This window comes from Hermetia illucens, chromosome 3, assembly GCF_905115235.1.
Source record: "Hermetia illucens chromosome 3, iHerIll2.2.curated.20191125, whole genome shotgun sequence".
Lineage (NCBI taxonomy): Eukaryota > Metazoa > Arthropoda > Insecta > Diptera > Stratiomyidae > Hermetia > Hermetia illucens.
Genome location: NC_051851.1, coordinates 111,560,978 through 111,578,181, shown reverse-complemented (window position 1 = coordinate 111,578,181; position 17,204 = coordinate 111,560,978). Strand labels below are relative to the sequence as shown.

General features: G+C 42.5%; 1 protein-coding gene across 1 annotated transcript in view; it reads left to right on the top strand.

Moving 5' to 3' along the window:
* LOC119652438 (metallo-beta-lactamase domain-containing protein 1) overlaps window positions 1–17,204 on the top strand; it is a 67,079-nt gene that overhangs the window by 26,525 nt on the left and 23,350 nt on the right. Inside the window, exon 2 of the mRNA XM_038056581.1 lies at window positions 1,272–1,436. Within this exon, the coding sequence (XP_037912509.1) occupies window positions 1,272–1,436 (165 nt within the window). The remainder of the gene's footprint in view (window positions 1–1,271; window positions 1,437–17,204) is intronic.

Below are 17,204 nucleotides of genomic sequence, written 5' to 3'. Positions count from 1 at the left end.
CGGATGCCGTCCGGAAGCCGCTGCAGCCTCCATATGAGGGCCCGTACCGCGTTCTCGAGCGGGGAGAACATTTCTTCCAGCTCGAGATCGGTGGTCACAAAAAGGCGGTCTCTTTGTCCAGGCTGAAACCCGCGTGCGCCCCGAAGCAACGTCGTGTCCGCTTTGTGGATTAACGGCGAACGAAGTTCGGGGATCAGTCGCTGAAACCCCCTAGGTTTCATCTGGGGGCGGAGTGATGTGGCGCGGCAGGATTCGCAGCATTTGAAATTTATTTCGAATGTTGCGAGCGAATAGATGGCGCGGATCTATCCACTTTGCGTGGCACACCAAGGGAGTGGAAGATCGCAGTAATTATGTTTTTCAGACCTGTCACTGAATTTAATTATTAAGTTGAAAATTGCTAAAGAATATGGAAGTCCTTTTTGAAAATAGAATTTGAGTTGAGTTTACTGTATAGAATTCGCGTTGAGTTTGCTGTATAAAATTCGCATTGAGTTCGCTTAAATATTTCAATAAAAATAATAAGTAATCATAATTACTTAATTGGATTACTTAAACTCTATGGCCTTCATTTTCCAAAACGTTGAACACGTATCTACCCGCTTGCAGAAGATCCTGTCACCTGTTAACAATTATCCTAAGTAAATATTCGCCCTACTGTTTTACAATTTGGGTATCCTGGCTAATTATCATTACTAGAATTTATATTGACGTTACACATATTTTTCCCAAAGTGATTTTCGCCACAATATGCTGCTGCTGCTTAAAGTTGAAAGAAACCATTCCTCACCTCGATAGTGATGATAGCGGAGTATATTGCGGTATTGTCCTCCCACCTTATGTCTTTAATTGCTCCCTCTGCCAGATCGTGTTGATGGCGCGAAACCTGTACTTTTACCTGCCATTAAATCTACAGTAAACAAAAGAGGAGTAGAGGTAGTTTATCAACCTTTGGTAGCGGCACCACCATCTGCTTTTTCTATTGACCCGACAAAGTGCTTTCTTTCAAGAAGGTGCTAAAAGTGGAAATGCATTGCCATGGTTTTGCTTTCATTGTCGCTTTCAGAACCACGTTAGGTATGTTGCTTAGTCCTGCAATGATAACTATATTGGGCAATAAAACCGGGCCTTAATCTACAAAGATCTGACTTCTTTTAGTTTAATCGTTACCGCTCTATATTTTTGATTGATGATGATGATAAGGGAAAATAGAGAACATTTTGCATGAAACGTTCCACGGTCTTTCCATGTAATGTAATTTCATATTTCAGCACTAGCCACGAGGGATGTAAAACCAGACGACATAAATATAGTTGTTAATACACATGGGCATTCTGATCACACTGGAAACAACAATTTATTTGTAAACGCAGAATGGCTTATAGTTGGCGAATGTATTTCACAACGGGACAAATACTTGACTTATAATTTTCAAGGTGAGTGTACATAGAAATTTTAGGAAATGCTAGGGGTAAATAATCCAGCAGCCTTTTGTGCACTCACTTATGAGATTCCATGTTTATTTTTCGAGACACTTACATATCCAGAGAAATTCAGTTCTTTTTGCACTATTTTTTTCGTTAGTTTCAATGCCAGATTTACCTATCGAGCTCCCTTTCCAGTAGTATAGTATTCATCAAACTTTTTAAAAACAACAGTTTTATTAATGACTTGCCATTTGAAAATTACCTACTCTAACAGGAACTTAACAGTTAACTTAATCTAAGCTTATACATTTAAAACCCAAACTTTCAAATTTTTTATTCAAGAATAAACAATAAAAACGATAGGCTGTTTCCGTTAGATCTAGTTAGCAGGTGGTCTATGAGAATGACAGTATGGATTTCGTCAAACCCGTCCGACGATCGATGCGATAGCAAAGGCGGTGGTTTGAGTAAAATAAAAACAAGTCGGAATACCGGGAGCTCAGTGCTTCGGGCATGTTCATCTTACCGCGTGTTTTTTCACTCCTCCATAGCTATGAATGGAAAATCTTCAAAATTTAAAATATTATGAATGTTTCTGTATTCTACTACATATATATGCACTCATTTAAGTTGATCTAACGCATCTCAGCATAATTCTTATTGTACACTACCCAGAAATTTCATTAGCGCATACATAAACATACATATGTCTGTCTGTAGTAATTGATACTGACGTACAAATAACTAAAATAAGCAAAGAAAGAAAAACTAAACTTTCCCCGTGGAACCCGCAGTTCCTATAAGTTCACTTTATATGGTGATGTCGTCATACACGTCTTAGAGCGCAATCAATACACGTGAAAAGAAAAACTCAAAAATCCTCACTCCCCTCTATTTCAACGAATCTCAGAAATAATCATTTTCGAAAAGTACTAATCGAACCCTTTCATTTGATACCACACATTACTATACTCTGTGAAAAAAATATACCCCCTTTCGCACATATGAGGAGTCCTCTTAATCTCAAGACAAAATGATGCCACTTGTTGCATATAAAGGGACAGTCAAACCACACCAAATTTCGTGGCAATCCATTCGGTCATTTCCGAGTAAATCGGGTGTGACAGGCAGACAGACACTGAGCCGAATTTAATAAGGTTTTGTTTTACTGACAACTTTGAAAAGGGCATATTTCGTTCGAATGTAAATTATTATTCCTAATTATGACGTCAACATCTTATTTGGTTAATTTCCAAAAGTTGGTAATATACTATTAGTAAGTTTATTTGGGCAAATATCGGAGTGGGACATCTTTCTAGGCTTAGATTTCACATAAGTGTTTTACACAAAACCTTGAAAAGGGCTGGGGGGAAGTAGATTCATCATATATGCGCCTTTAATATTTTACGCGAATGTCAATCTTATTTGCATGGCTTTAGAAGCACTTAATTCGCGTGAAATTTCTAAGTTTGAACTACTATAACTTTAGTGTTAATGGCGAGATTTCCATGGAATTTGGCATGTGTATATGAAATATTTTCCTCTATGCTGAGGTGGTAGTCCTAGGATGAATTTAATTGGGGGTTTTCCAGTCAATTTATAAAAGTTGGTAATATACTATTAGTAAATTTATTTGAGCAGATATCGGAATGGGATATATGTTGAGGCCTAAATTTTATCTAGGCGCACCTTCCTGATTTTTTTCTGTTTTTTGTGGGATAGTTTCCGAAAATGAGCCCTGTCTCACTTTAAGTGTATACATTTTGACTCCTTACTCACGCACTTCGCAATTCACGTCAAAAGTAATATCAGAATCGGAAAGTAATAATTGGGACCTTTCATTTGTTACCCCACATGATTATATTCGATAAAAAAATTTTATATCCCCCTTTACATGTATGGGGAGCCCCATTAAACTGCACGTAAATTTATGCCAGTGCATGCGTGGGATCTTATAGGTTCCATATGTCCACCAAACTTCGTTCGGTCAAGAACTTTTAAAATGGAAGTGAACCCGGACGGAGTGGCTTTGAGATAAATGCTTTTAAAGTTTTAGCAGAATAGAAGTACAAGTTGAGGATGCGAAGACTAATTGCTAGATAGCTTTGACAATTTTGCTTGGATGAATTTGAAATTTTGGGAATATATTTTTGAAATGTTTAACTACAAGAAAAAACAAGTCGGAAAGCCGGAAGCTTGACGCTTCAGGTATAAAAGGTTTTGTGTTTGCCTATGTGAGAAGCTTAACGCAGTTCCCAAGATTTTTAAATTGCTCAGTGCCGTCAGCTTCAATAACCTGCCCAGAACTGAGCAAATTAAATATCTCGGGTCAATGTTATCAGTCAGTGGATAGCTGCGTTTCACGCATTAATGCGACCTGGATGAACTGGCATTCCACAACTGGTGTTCTTTGTGATCGACGTATCAGCGCACGTCTTAACTCTAAAATTTACCGCAATATCGTCTTCCTGCCACTCTCTATAGTTCTGAGTGTTGGCCGACTATAAAGACAATGAACGGCGTCTTGCGGTAATGGAGACGAAGATGTTGCATTCCAATGGTGGCGTAGCACGTTTTAATCACATCCGAAATGAGGATATCTGCGATCAATTTGGGGTTGCACCGATCGTGGAAAAACTGCGTGTGAGGCGTCTTCGATGGTATGGTCACGTAATCCGCGCTAACGAGAATTCACTTGCCAATATTGGTCTAAACATCGAAGTCAACGGTAAGTGACCAAAAGGCCGGCCGAAACAACGGTGGCTTGGTACATTGGATGGGGATTTAAAAGCCTGGTGATTACATTCAGATCAGGCATTTGATAAAATAAAATGGCGAAACCGATCACGACGAGACGATCCCGCTTGTGAATGGGGCAAGGGCGGAGGAAAAAGAAATGACAGCTCCGTATCATATAGTTAAAAATTCCATTACCCTCTAGTTTTTAGAAAGTGATTTAAATAAATCATTTGATGGAAAGTAGATGTATTGATAAAAGTCAACCTCGTACGCTTCACACTATGAGTTTAATATTATTAGCAAATGGGAAGAATTTAACCTACAACAGATATAAACAAGTCCGAATACCGGAAGCTCGCACTTCGGGTATAAAGGTTTTGTGTTCATCTTATGTAAGAAACTTCAACGCACATTTTCCTATCCCTCCATAGATATTATGGTCACCCTAAATAAACAAACTGCCTATTTCCGAATACTGTAGATATATAGTCACGGATATTAAATACGGTGTGTTAATGTGTATGTAGTGTCTAATTCAGATAGATATATTTATACATTAGTACAAATATATTTATCTGAATTAGACACTACCCGCAAACTTCATTAGCACGCATATAATATATAGCTACATACACACATGTCTGTTTGGAGTAATTGATATTCATATGTATACAAATGACTAAAAAACTAAAACAAAATAATTTTTTGCGACCCCATTCATACGAACTCCCTTCGGTGTGGTATTGACGAATTGATATGTGATGATGGCGTCATCCACGTTGTAGAATGCACGAAATTCACGAAAAATGGCTGGAAATTCACTTTGTTAATAATAGTTGGATTTTCTCTTCAAACTTGACCAAGTTGTGCATTATGTTATCCCTTATCTCCATACCAAATTGTGTACTTCTGGGGTGAACCTAACGGGGGTTGTCGGGTAAATTTCTAAAATATGGAAATATGCTTTTATTGACTTTATTTGTGCAGATATCGGAACCGGATGTATTTTGAGGCCTAGATTCCGTAGAGATGGACCACTGTGAATTTTTTCTGATTTTTCGGTTGGATAGGTTCTGAGAACGAGACCTGTTACACTTTTTGGGGGTCATATTTTGAGCCCCCATTCCCCTACGTTTCACCCGATATCAAATATAGAACCAGCTTCGAAATGTACTAATTGAGCCCTTTCATTTGATACCCCAGATGGCCACATTTTATGAAAAAAAGTTTTGCACCCTCCATTCACATGTATGGGGAGCCCCCATTAAGCTTAACACAAAATGGCGCCACTTGCTGTATGTAAAGGAAACAACAGATTACATGCTTCCACCAATTTTCATGACAATCAGTCCAGCCGTTTCCAAATAAATCGGGTGTGACAGACAGACAGACAGAGATCGACTCGATTCTAATAAGGTTTTGTTTCACACAAAACCATAAAAAGGGCTGGGGAGAAGGAAATTCTTCAATTATTCTCGTTAATTACGACGTCAGCAACTTATTTGTATGGTTTAGGATGCAGTTAATTCGCACAAAATTGATAAGTTAGAACTGCTATAATTTTGACACTAATAGTCGGATTTTCATGAAACTTGGCATGTGTATACACGAGACTGTCTCCTATGTCAGTGTACTCCTAAATTCTTAAAAGTTTGTAATACTATTAGTAAGTTTATTTGAGTAGATATGGGAATGGTACATATTTTGAGGCCTAGATTTCATCTAAGCGCACCATCCTGATTTTTTTCAGATTTTTGGGATTGCGTACATTTTGACTCCTCACTCGCGCACTTTGCAATGCACGGCAAAACTAATATCAGTTACAAAAAGTACTAATTGAGACTTTTCATTTGATCTCTTACACGACTATATCCGGTGAAAAAAAATTTTATTCCCGCCTTTAAATTCCACCTAAATTTATATCACTCGCTGTATGCGTGGGATTTCATAGTTCCCATCTGTCCACAAAATTTCGTTCGGGTCGGTTCAGCCGTTTTGGAGAAAAGTGCGTGTGACAGACAGACAGACAGTGAATCGATTTTAATAATGTTTCGTGTAAAACAACCTAAATGAAATTTTTGAAAGTGCAAAGCCCTGTTAGGGGTGATGAAATCCATACGGCTCTTGCCTGAGCAGAAGCATTGGACAGTGCTATGAACCGGAGGAGAGTGAATTTGGTATGGCCGGTATATTCCGCTAAGAGCATGCAGTGCATATAGTATAGCATCGGGTGAGGCAGTGAGGATGATCCCTTGGACCTATTAGCTAATGAGGCGAACTCTCTTTACCATAGAAGGAAAGCTAATCCGTCCGAAATCACTACGGACGTGGGAATAGGAACTAGGAAGGAGCTGAACGGAAGATTTCACCAATGGTGGTAAAAAATCCGGAAGAAGCCGCTATACCCATACACTGATAAGATATGGGTGGAAGTGTGACACACACGCTGCTGCAATTTGGCGTGCTGAATTCCTAGATATATGAATGTATTAACTGTTTTGAATTTATGCTCTTAATATTTTGAGGTTCCCAACTATTGGAAATTGGTAGTGATGACTCCCGTCATCCTTCTCATAGGAAAGAAGTTTCATTAAGAGTAATTCTCGATTAAATTGGTAAGAAATCTAACCCCAGTTGGCCGAATTAAACACGTTTCCGACACTCAGTGTGACCAGTACGTAACAACAATTCAAAATTCACGACTGTTGCTACCTATTTCAGTGGGGCTTGCCGGAACCCATACAGCCGCTTGGATAAAACAGTGACTAACAGGAGACACGTTGACATCGCCCTCGAAAGGGATTATGATCTAATGGTCGGTTGCTTTTTCTTGTGTATGTCTACCGCTTCTCGCAGGGCCTGGTTCAATATCCACCGCTTGAACGATCCAACTGTCGCTCGACAGTAGAGGAGCTATCCTGCTGATTGGATGGCTAGTCAGCGTAATATGCTTCTTCTTCAGCCTTGGTTCCGTTTAGAAGCAGGGTCGGCCCGTCTTGATCGATTTCACCATTTTGCTCCGTCAAAGGTCTGATCTGGATGCAGTGGCGAGGCTTTTACTTTAGCTAGTTTAGTTTAGTGGGGGAGCCGCAGTTCCAAGCACCCAAACTTTTGCTAGGTCTATTGTACTATCTGTACTGGAGATCACTTATTCATCGGTCTGTCGCCGACAGCGTTCGCAGTCTTTCGCGAATCTGAGAACATTCTCCAGGGACAGAATGGGAAAACGCTTCGTTGAAGAAAACCTTACAGAGGTATCTTCGTTTGAGGTCTGAGGAGGCCGGTCAGCTGCATACCCTCCTCACATTAGCTGCGTATGACCGAGACCACTACTCAGATTTTTTCCACGTGGTAGTTTAAGGGGCAGTGTCCCGGTAAATTCAAATAAAAGTCAAGTGGAGGATAGGGAAAGTGGCCTGTCTTAGTTCTTACACTGGACAGGTTGGTCATTAGTTTACTCCAAGCTGATTCTGACCTTCTTTAGTTTAGAGTTCTGCTCTCTTCATGCTGGAGGCTTTACTTTAGGAAAGGGGTACCAACTCCAGTTGGCCCTGCGCCGATGGTAGTTGCTGCGTTTTCGTTCAGTCGACCTGGTGTGCTTATCAGCCGGGGGTTCTAGGACATTTCATGGTTAGATTTTGGCCTATTGCAGATTTTACAAATCTATATATAACCAACGATTATGGTTTTACATATTAGAAGAAAAGATTAATAAAGAGCTATCTTCTAGATAACGTTCTTCTTTTCATTTAGTCTAGGAGGAGTAACAATACGGGGTAAAACCCAGATGAGACTGGGGGTGAGTATACAAGCTAGAGAAGCTAGCAATAAATGTATTGCCGCACTTTGGGAAAGACGTCCCAAGGTGGCAGTACATAACGTTAACACAGAGATGCAGTGTTACAATTAGAAGGAGTTTCTTCCTAAATTGCTCACACTGCTCTGTATAGTAACCGGAAAGATTGATGTCGTCATACAAGCCCCTTTTTGCCGAGACAAGGCTAGCTGAAACTGGGGGTCGCCTGGTACCCAGAGTTCACAATTCTCATGTGACATCTTAACCCCTGTGACCTTTCAGCCTTCGACACGGCAGTTATTCCTTGGCTTGGGGTTTTGATTACCGCTTAGCTTCAGGTGTCACCTCTCAAAGCGTCGCTCATTGCTTTTGGTAGTCGGTCAACTCTCAAAACCACAGAGGGATACAGGGTAGAAGACTCGGGGGTAAATTTTGGGTTTGTGATATCCGTTCATAGGTCGATCACAAATAACGCCAGCTGTGGAACGCGACTTCATCTAGGTTGCCCTAATACGTGAAGCAATTTACTAACGCAGTTCACCATTTGTTAATGAGATTACTCAGAGATATTGAAATCGCTCATTTCTGGGCAGGTCACTGCTACTGACAATGGTAGTGTCTGTTTCATTGAGATCTGTCGTCAAAAACTCTGGTTTCTCATTGTAACAGTGTCGATAATAAAACAAGTCGGAATACCGGAAGCTCGCGCTTCGGGTATAAAGGTTTTGTGTTCATCTTATGTAAGAAATTTCAACGCACATTTTTCTATCCGTATATAGCTACAAAACTAACATATTCCTTCATATTTTTCCAAATTACGAGACATACGTACATATTACAGTCATAGATATAACGTCACCCTAAACAAACAAACTGCCTATTTCCGAATACTGTACACATATATGCACGTATATAAATTGATCGTACCCGTATTTCCGATTTACTTCTTATATCTATCTGAATTAGGCACTACCCGCAAAGTTCATTCAGCATCATCAACGGCGCAACAACCGGTATAGGCCTGCCTTAATAAGGAACTCCAGACATCCCGGTTTTGCGCCGAGGTCCACCAACTCGATATCCCTAAAAGTTGTCTGGCGTCCTGACCTACGCCATCGCTCCATCTTAGGCAGGGGCTGCCTCGCCTTCTTTTTCTAGATATTGCCCTTATAGACTCTCCGGGTGGGATCATCCTCATCCATACGGATTAAGTGACCCGCCCACCGTAACCTATTGAGCTGGATTTTATCCACAACCGGACGGTCATGGTATCGCTCATAGATTTCGTCATTGTGTAGACTACGGAATCGTCCACCCTCATGTAGGGGGCCAAAAATTCTTCGGAGGATTCTTCTCTCGAACGCAGCCAGATGTTCGTAAATTTTCTTGCTAAGAACCCAAGTTTCCGAGGAATACATGAGAACTTGCAAGATTATAGTCTTGTACAGTAAGAGCTTTGCCCTTATGGTGAGACGTTTCGAGCGGAACAGATTTTGTAACCTGAAATAGGCTCTGTTGGCTGACAACAACCTTGCGCGGATTTCATCATCGTAGCTGTTATCGGTTGTGATTTTCGACCCTAGATAGGAGAAATTGTCAACTGTCTCAAAGTTGTATTCTCCTATCCTTATTCTTCTTCTTGTTTGACCAGTGACGCTGCCACCATATATTTTGTCTTGCCTTCATTAATGTGCAGCCCAAGATCTCGCCCCAATGGCCGCCTGCTCGATCTGGATGAAGGCAGTTTGTACATCTCGGGTGGTTCTCCATGATGTCCATATCGTCAGCATAGACCAGTAGTTGGGTGGACTTGAAGAGGATCGTACCTCTTGCATTTACCTCAGCATCACGGATCACTTTCTCGAGGGCCAGGTTAAAGAGGACGCATGATAGGGCATCCCCTTGTCGTAGACTGTTGTTGAAGTCGAATGGTCTCGATAGTGATCCTGCTGCTTTTATCTGGCCTCGCACATTGGTCAGGGTCAGCCTGGTCAGTCTTATTAATTTCGTCGGGATACCGAATTCTCCCATGGCCGTGTAAAGTTGTACCCTGGCTATGCTATCATAGGCGGCTTTAAAGTCGATGAACAGATGGTGTAACTGTTGTCCATATTCCAACAGTCTTTCCATCGCTTGCCGCAGAGAGAAAATCTGATCTGTCGCTGATTTACCTGGAATGAAGCCTCTGTGGTATGGGCCAATGATGTTCTGGGCGTATGGGGCTATCCGGCCTAGCAAGATAGCGGAAAATATCTTATAGATGGTGCTCAGCAACGTGATACCTCTATAATTGCTGCACTGTGTGATATCTCCCTTTTTATGTATGAGACATGTAATGCCTCGTTGCCAATCGTCAGGCATTGATTCGCTGTCCCATACCTTGAGCACTTGGTGTAACTGGTCGCCTCCATATTTAATCAATTCGGCTGTAATTCCATCGGCTCCTGGCGACTTATGATTTTTTAGCCGATGAATTGCACGGACTGCTTCTTCTAAACTTGGTGGTGGCAGTATTTGTCCGTCGTCTTCAGTTGTCGGGACCTCCAGCTCGCTGATGTTCTGGTTGTTCAGTAGCTCATCAAAGTACTCAACCCATCGCTCTAATATGCCCATTATGTCGGAAATCAAATTTCCCTCTTTGTCTTGGCAGGATGAGCATCGAGGTGTATAAGGTTTCATCCTGCTGACTTGTTGGTAAAACTTCCGCGCCTGGTGCGGTTGCTCCCTGTACTTTTCTAGTTCACAGACTTGTTGGTTCTCCCAGGCTTCCTTTTTCCGTCTGTGAAGTCGCTTCTCCGCTCGACGGAGTTCGTGATAAGTCTCTGCGCGTGCCCGCATTCTTTGAGAATACATCATTACTCGGTAAGCTATGGAACCGTCCGCACCGTCGGCATCTTTTAACGACCAGCATAAATCCTGGTTCTAAATAATAATAAACGAAGATGCATCTGCGCATCTTCTTTCCTCCGTATGACCCTTATAAATATTTCGGTCTTTATCATTTGCCATATCTCGTCATACCCGACTCAGGTCCAATGTTTTCTTTCAGAACATGTCCTGTTGTTGAATAATAAACGAAGATGCATAGTTTCATAGAAGATAAGGAACATATGTATATTATGTAAATAATTTTAAGGAAATATAAATACGATGTGACCGAGAAGGAACCTCAGTCTTGTTTCGATGTTACAATAGTCTTGTTTCTATATCGCAGTACGGAAGTACTAAAAGAAACAAATGTGTAACAAATACACACTAAGTGTTGTTACTCAACTGGTATGCGGCATTCTTCCGTTCCGTTACTAGCTTACATTCATCGTCAAACCAGCCGTTCCGACTCCTTTTGCGGCTGGGGCCAAGTATGTTTGTGGCCGTATCAACGATAACGTTCTTCAGGTGATTGTGAAGATCATTTGTTGATGCTTCATCTTCAGGTCCTCTGTTGACTGCGGTTATTGCGGCATCCATTTCCCTCTTATAGGTACCGCAGAGGGTTGTGTTGTGGATGGCTTCAGTGTTAACTCTCACCTGATTGTCAGAGGGGATTCTAGGTGGTATTGTTATTCGAGCTCGGAGCACCATGCCAACGAGATACTGATCCGAGTCTACATTGGCCCCCCTATATGTTCTGACATTCATCAAGGCTGAGAGGTCGCAAAGTTCATTAGCTCGCATATACTATATACCTACCCCATTCATACGAACTCCCTTCGTATGGTATTGACGGATTGATATATGATGATGACGTCATGCAGGTTGTAGAGTGCACGAAATTCACAAAAAATGGTAAAGTTTTACCCCCTATAATTTTGTTAATAATAGTTGGATTTTCTTCAAACTTGACCAAATTGTGCACTATGTTTTTCGTTATATGCTTGCCAAATTTTGTACTTCTGAGATGAACATAAGGGGGGTGCCGGGAAAATTCTTAAATGTCGAAATGTACTATTATTAACTTTATTTATACAGATATTGGAACCGGATATATTTTGAGGCCTAGACTTCGTAGAGATGCACCACTGTGATTTTTTTCAAATTTTTCGGTTGGATAGGTTCTGAGACCGAGACCTGTAACACTTTTTGATGGTCATATTTTGAGCCGTCACTCCCCTATGTTTCAGCCAATATCAAATATTGAAACAGTTTTGAAAAGTACTGATTGAGACCTTTCATTTGATATCCCACATGGCTATATTCTGTGAAAAAAAATGTGTACCCTCCATTCACATGTATGGGTAGCCCCCCATAAACTTAACACAAAATGGCGCTACTTACCGCATGTAAAGGGAACAAAGGGTAGTATAGGTCCCAGGGCGAAACGTGGATTGGTACCCACGATGGAGCATAAAACCTGGGAAATGCCTGCTGAACTAACACCAACAGCTCTACTACCAAACCCTATCTCCACCTCCACGTGGTGATCGCTGGGAGCTCTTTCTTAACGAAAAGCTGCAGACGGAGAAGGATGAAGGCGAGTCTCCCGCGCCTAAAAACGGGACAAATTGTACCAACTGGTCCTCCAGGTTGGGGGTTGGGTAGGGCTGACAACCCTACACGGAAAACAACTTGTTACGAAGCCACAACAGGAGCCTCGGACAGGACGGATTTTAAAACGACGAACCCGGCAACGAACACGAAATAACGATTTGCGCATTTTCTCATGGAACGTGCGCTCCCTGTACAGAGATGAAGCTGATGAGCAGCTAGCCGATACCCTGTCCCTATATAGGGCTGATATAACAGCGTTGCAAGAAATGCGATGGACAGGGACCGGTCTCCTGGAGAAGAGCCACTACACCATATATTATAGCGGTCATCCAGTAAACCATGTGCTCGGAGTAGGTTTCTTAGTCAGCCAAAAAATGAAACCTGCTGTTATCGGCTTTGAAAACATAAGCGAACGACTATGCACTCTGCGCTTGCGAGGCAAGTTTAGAAATATAAGCCTCATCAACGTTCACGCCCCTACAGAGGAGACTGCAGAGTCGGAGAAGGATTCCTTCTACGAGGCAGTAGAACGAACCCTCGAAGCCTGTCCCAGATATGATATCAAACTCATACTTGGGGATTTTAACAGCCCAGTAGGGAAGGAGCCCGTATTCAGGCGATACGTTGGCTCCCATAGCTTACACGAAAATACAAATGATAACGGACTGCGGACTATTCAATTAGCAGGGTCACACGAAATGGTTGTTGGAAGTACCTGGTTTGCGCGGAAAGCGGTCCACAAACATACGTGGGCCTCTCCAGACGGGACCACTTTCAACCAAATTGACCACGTGTTGATCGAACGCCGCCACATCTCAGCCTTGATGAATGTCAGAACATATAGGGGGGCCAATATAGGCTCGGATCACTACCTCGTTAGCATGGTGTTCCGAGCTCAAATAACAACACCACCCAGAATCCCCTCTGACAATCAGGTGGGAGTTAACACTGAAGCCATCCACAACACAACCCTCCGCGACACCTATAAGAGGGAAATGGATGCCGCAATAACCGCAGTCAACAGAGGACCTGGAGATGAAGCATCAACAAATGATCTTCACAATCACCTGAAGAACGTTATCATGGATACGGTCACAAACATACTTGGCCCTAGCCGCAAAAGGAGTCGGAACGGCTGGTTTGGCGATGAATGTAAGCTAGCAACGGAACGGAAGAATGCCGCATACCGAGTAATGTTGCATTCGCAAAGAACGCGGGCACGCGCAGAGACTTATCACGAACTCCGTCGAGCGGAGAAGCGACTTCACAGACGGAAAAAGGAAGCCTGGGAGAACCAACAAGTCTGTGAACTAGAAAAGTACAGGGAGCAACCGCACCAGGCGCGGAAGTTTTACCAACAAGTCAGCAGGATGAAACCTTATACACCTCGATGCTCATCCTGCTCAGACAAAGAGGGAAATCTGATTTCCGACAGAATGGGCATATTAGAGCGATGGGTTGAGTACTTCGATGAGCTACTGAACAACCAGAACATCAGCATTGGAGGTCCCGCCAACTGAAGACGACGGACAAATACTGCCACCTCCAAGTTTAGGAGAAACAGTCCGTGCAATTCATCGGCTAAAAAATCATAAGTCGCCAGGAGCCGATGGAATTACAGCCGAATTAGTTAAATATGGATGCGACCAGTTACACCAAGTGGTTCATCAACTTGTGCTTAAGGTATGGGACAGCGAATCAATGCCTGACGATTGGCAACGAGGCATTATCTGTCTCATACATAAAAAGGGAGATATCACACAGTGCAGCAATTATAGAGGTATCACGTTACTGAGTACCATCTATAAGATATTCTCCACTATCTTGCTAGGCCGGATAGCCCCATACGCCCAGAACATCATTGGCCCATACCAAAGAGGCTTCACTCCAGGCAAATCAGGAACAGATCATATTTTCTCTCTGTGGCAAGCGATGGAAAAGCTGTTGGAATATGGACAACAGTTGCACCATCTGTTCATCGACTTTAAAGCCGCCTATGATAGCATATCCCGACGAAATTAATAAGACTGACTAGGCTGACCCTGACCAATGTGCGAGGCCAGATAAAAGCAGCAGGATCACTCTCAAGACCATTCGACATCAACAACGGTCTACGACAAGGGGATGCGCTATCATGCGTCCTCTTTAACCTAGCCCTCGAGAAAGTGATCCGTGATGCCGAGGTAAATGCAAGAGGTACGGTCCTCTTCAAGTCCACCCAACTACTGGTCTATGCTGACGATATCGACATCATGGGAAGAACCACCCGAGATGTACAAACTGCCTTCATCCAGATCGAGCAGGCGGCCATTGGGGCGAGATCTTGGGCTGCACATCAATGAAGGCAAGACAAAATATTTGGTGGTAACGTCAGCACCGAAGGCGAATCAACCAACAACATCAAACCGCACTGGTCAAACACGAAGAAGAATAAGGATAGGAGAATACAACTTTGAGACCGTTGACAATTTCTCCTATCTAGGGTCGAAAATCACAACCGATAACAACTACGATGATGAAATCCGCGCACGGTTGTTGTCAGCCAACAGAGCCTATTTCAGCTTACAAAGACTGTTCCGCTCGAAACGTCTCACCATAGGGTCAAAGCTCTTACTGTAAAAGACTATGATCTTGCCAGTCCTCATGTATTCCTCGGAAGCTTGGGTTCTTAGCAAGAAAAATTGCGAACTCTTGGCCGCGTTCGAGAGAAGAATCCTCCGAAGAATTTTTGGCCCCCTACATGAGGATGGACGATTCCGTAGCCTACACAATGACGAAATCTATGAGCGATACCATGACCGTCCGGTTGTGGATAAAATCCGGCTCAATAGGTTACGGTGGGCGGGTCACTTAATCCGTATGGATGAGGATGATCCCACCCGGAAAGTCTATAAGGGCAATATCTATGGTAGAAAAAGAAGACGAGGCAGACCATGCCTAAGATGGAGCGATGGCGTAGGTCAGGACGCCAGACAGCATTTAGGGATATCGAATTGGTGGACCTCGGCGCAAAACCGGGATGTCTGGAGTTCCTTATTAAGGCAGGCCTAGACCGGATACCGGTTGTTGTGCCGTTGATGATGATGAAAGGAAACACCAGATTACATACTCTCACCAATTTTCATGAGAATCGGTCTGGCCGTTTCCGAATAAATCGGGTGTGACAGGCAGACAGACACCGACTCGATTCTAATAAGGTTTTGTTTCAGACAAAACCTTAAAAAGGGAATGGTGAAAGGGCGCTTCCTTGATAAAAACCGATAGAGACACGAAGCGGTTTTGATATGTTGCCAAACTGCGAACTTTAGTTTTCAGATGATGATGATGATTTCAGTGATAGGGCAACCCATTGCACAAATTGTCAGTGTGAAGGGAGCAATACCTCTTCGAATTGACTATCGGGTGCGTTCAACGTATATACACTACGAGCTATGTACAAATGAAACTATCGGGTACCCGAAAATTATTACATGAAAGATCAACAAAACCTTTCATACCTGAAGCGCTGAGCTTCTACTTTCTTATCCGTCAGGTGGTGTTCTATCTTCTTCAATAACCCGATTGAAGAACTCACTGAAAGACAGTGTTGGGTCCCAGCACTTCGATTTCCAGAAGAAAGAAAGGTGGGAACTGTGAACGCTCACGCATACAATGAGTTACATCCTTTTAGGTTGAATTTAAGGGGGTCCCCATACATACAAAAGGGGGGTGTAAATTTTTTTTTTCACCAAATATAGTCATGTGGGGTATTAAATGAAAGGTTTCGATTAGTACTTTTCGAAGCCGTTTTGACATTTGTTAAGAAGGTGGGGAGTACGGGAGGTCGAAAGAGATCATTTCTTTAACGGACCCATTCTCAGAAATTACCCAAACGAAAAATTTGAAAAAAAATCAAGAGGCCGCCACTATGTGGTACCTAGTATATTACTATAATTTTTAGTAATTTGCCGCAAACCCCAGCAATTTATTTTTGTTTTACTGAGGATAGTACAAGGTAAGGCACCTCAAAGACTCCTCTTTTATCTGGGCTTAGGACCAGCATGCTATGTAAATAACATGGTGGAGTTAACATGCGGATACGCATTACGCAAATAGAAAGTCATCTCGGCCATCAATAGTCTCTCTTCAGACCTATATATCATTACCTTACAGCTTCTGCAGCCATGCCACTTCCACTTGTACAGGGAATCCGAGAGCTTTCTCAGAGAGCGGAAAAAGTTAAGATTCCGGGTGCGACAGGTGGAGGGAGGTATTTGCCTGGTCTCTGTCGTTGCAAAGAAAATAGTTAAAATAATCCTGGAATGTATCAAGGAACATCTCGAAGGTTTGATCGACAGAAGGCATGCTGGTTTCCGTCCCTACACTTACCACATCAATACCCGGAGAAGCTAATAGCTATTATCAGAACGACATATTATGGTGCAAACTAAGTTAGTTTTCCGCGAAATGTTGAAAAGGAATAAGGAAAAGTAGCTAAGCCAACTATTCCCGTTAATAATGACGTCAGAATCACATTTTTCTGGCTTAAGATGCAGTAGCGGTCAAAGGGTAGTATAGGCCCCAGGGCGAAACGTGGATTGGTACACACGAAGGAGCATAACACCTAGGAAGCCCCTACTGAACCAACACCAACAGCTCTACTACCAAACCCTATTCACGCCCCTACAGAGGAGACCGCAGAGTCGTAGAAGGATATTTTCCACGAGGCAGTTGAGCGAACCCTCGAAGCCTGTCCCAAGCATGATATCAAAATC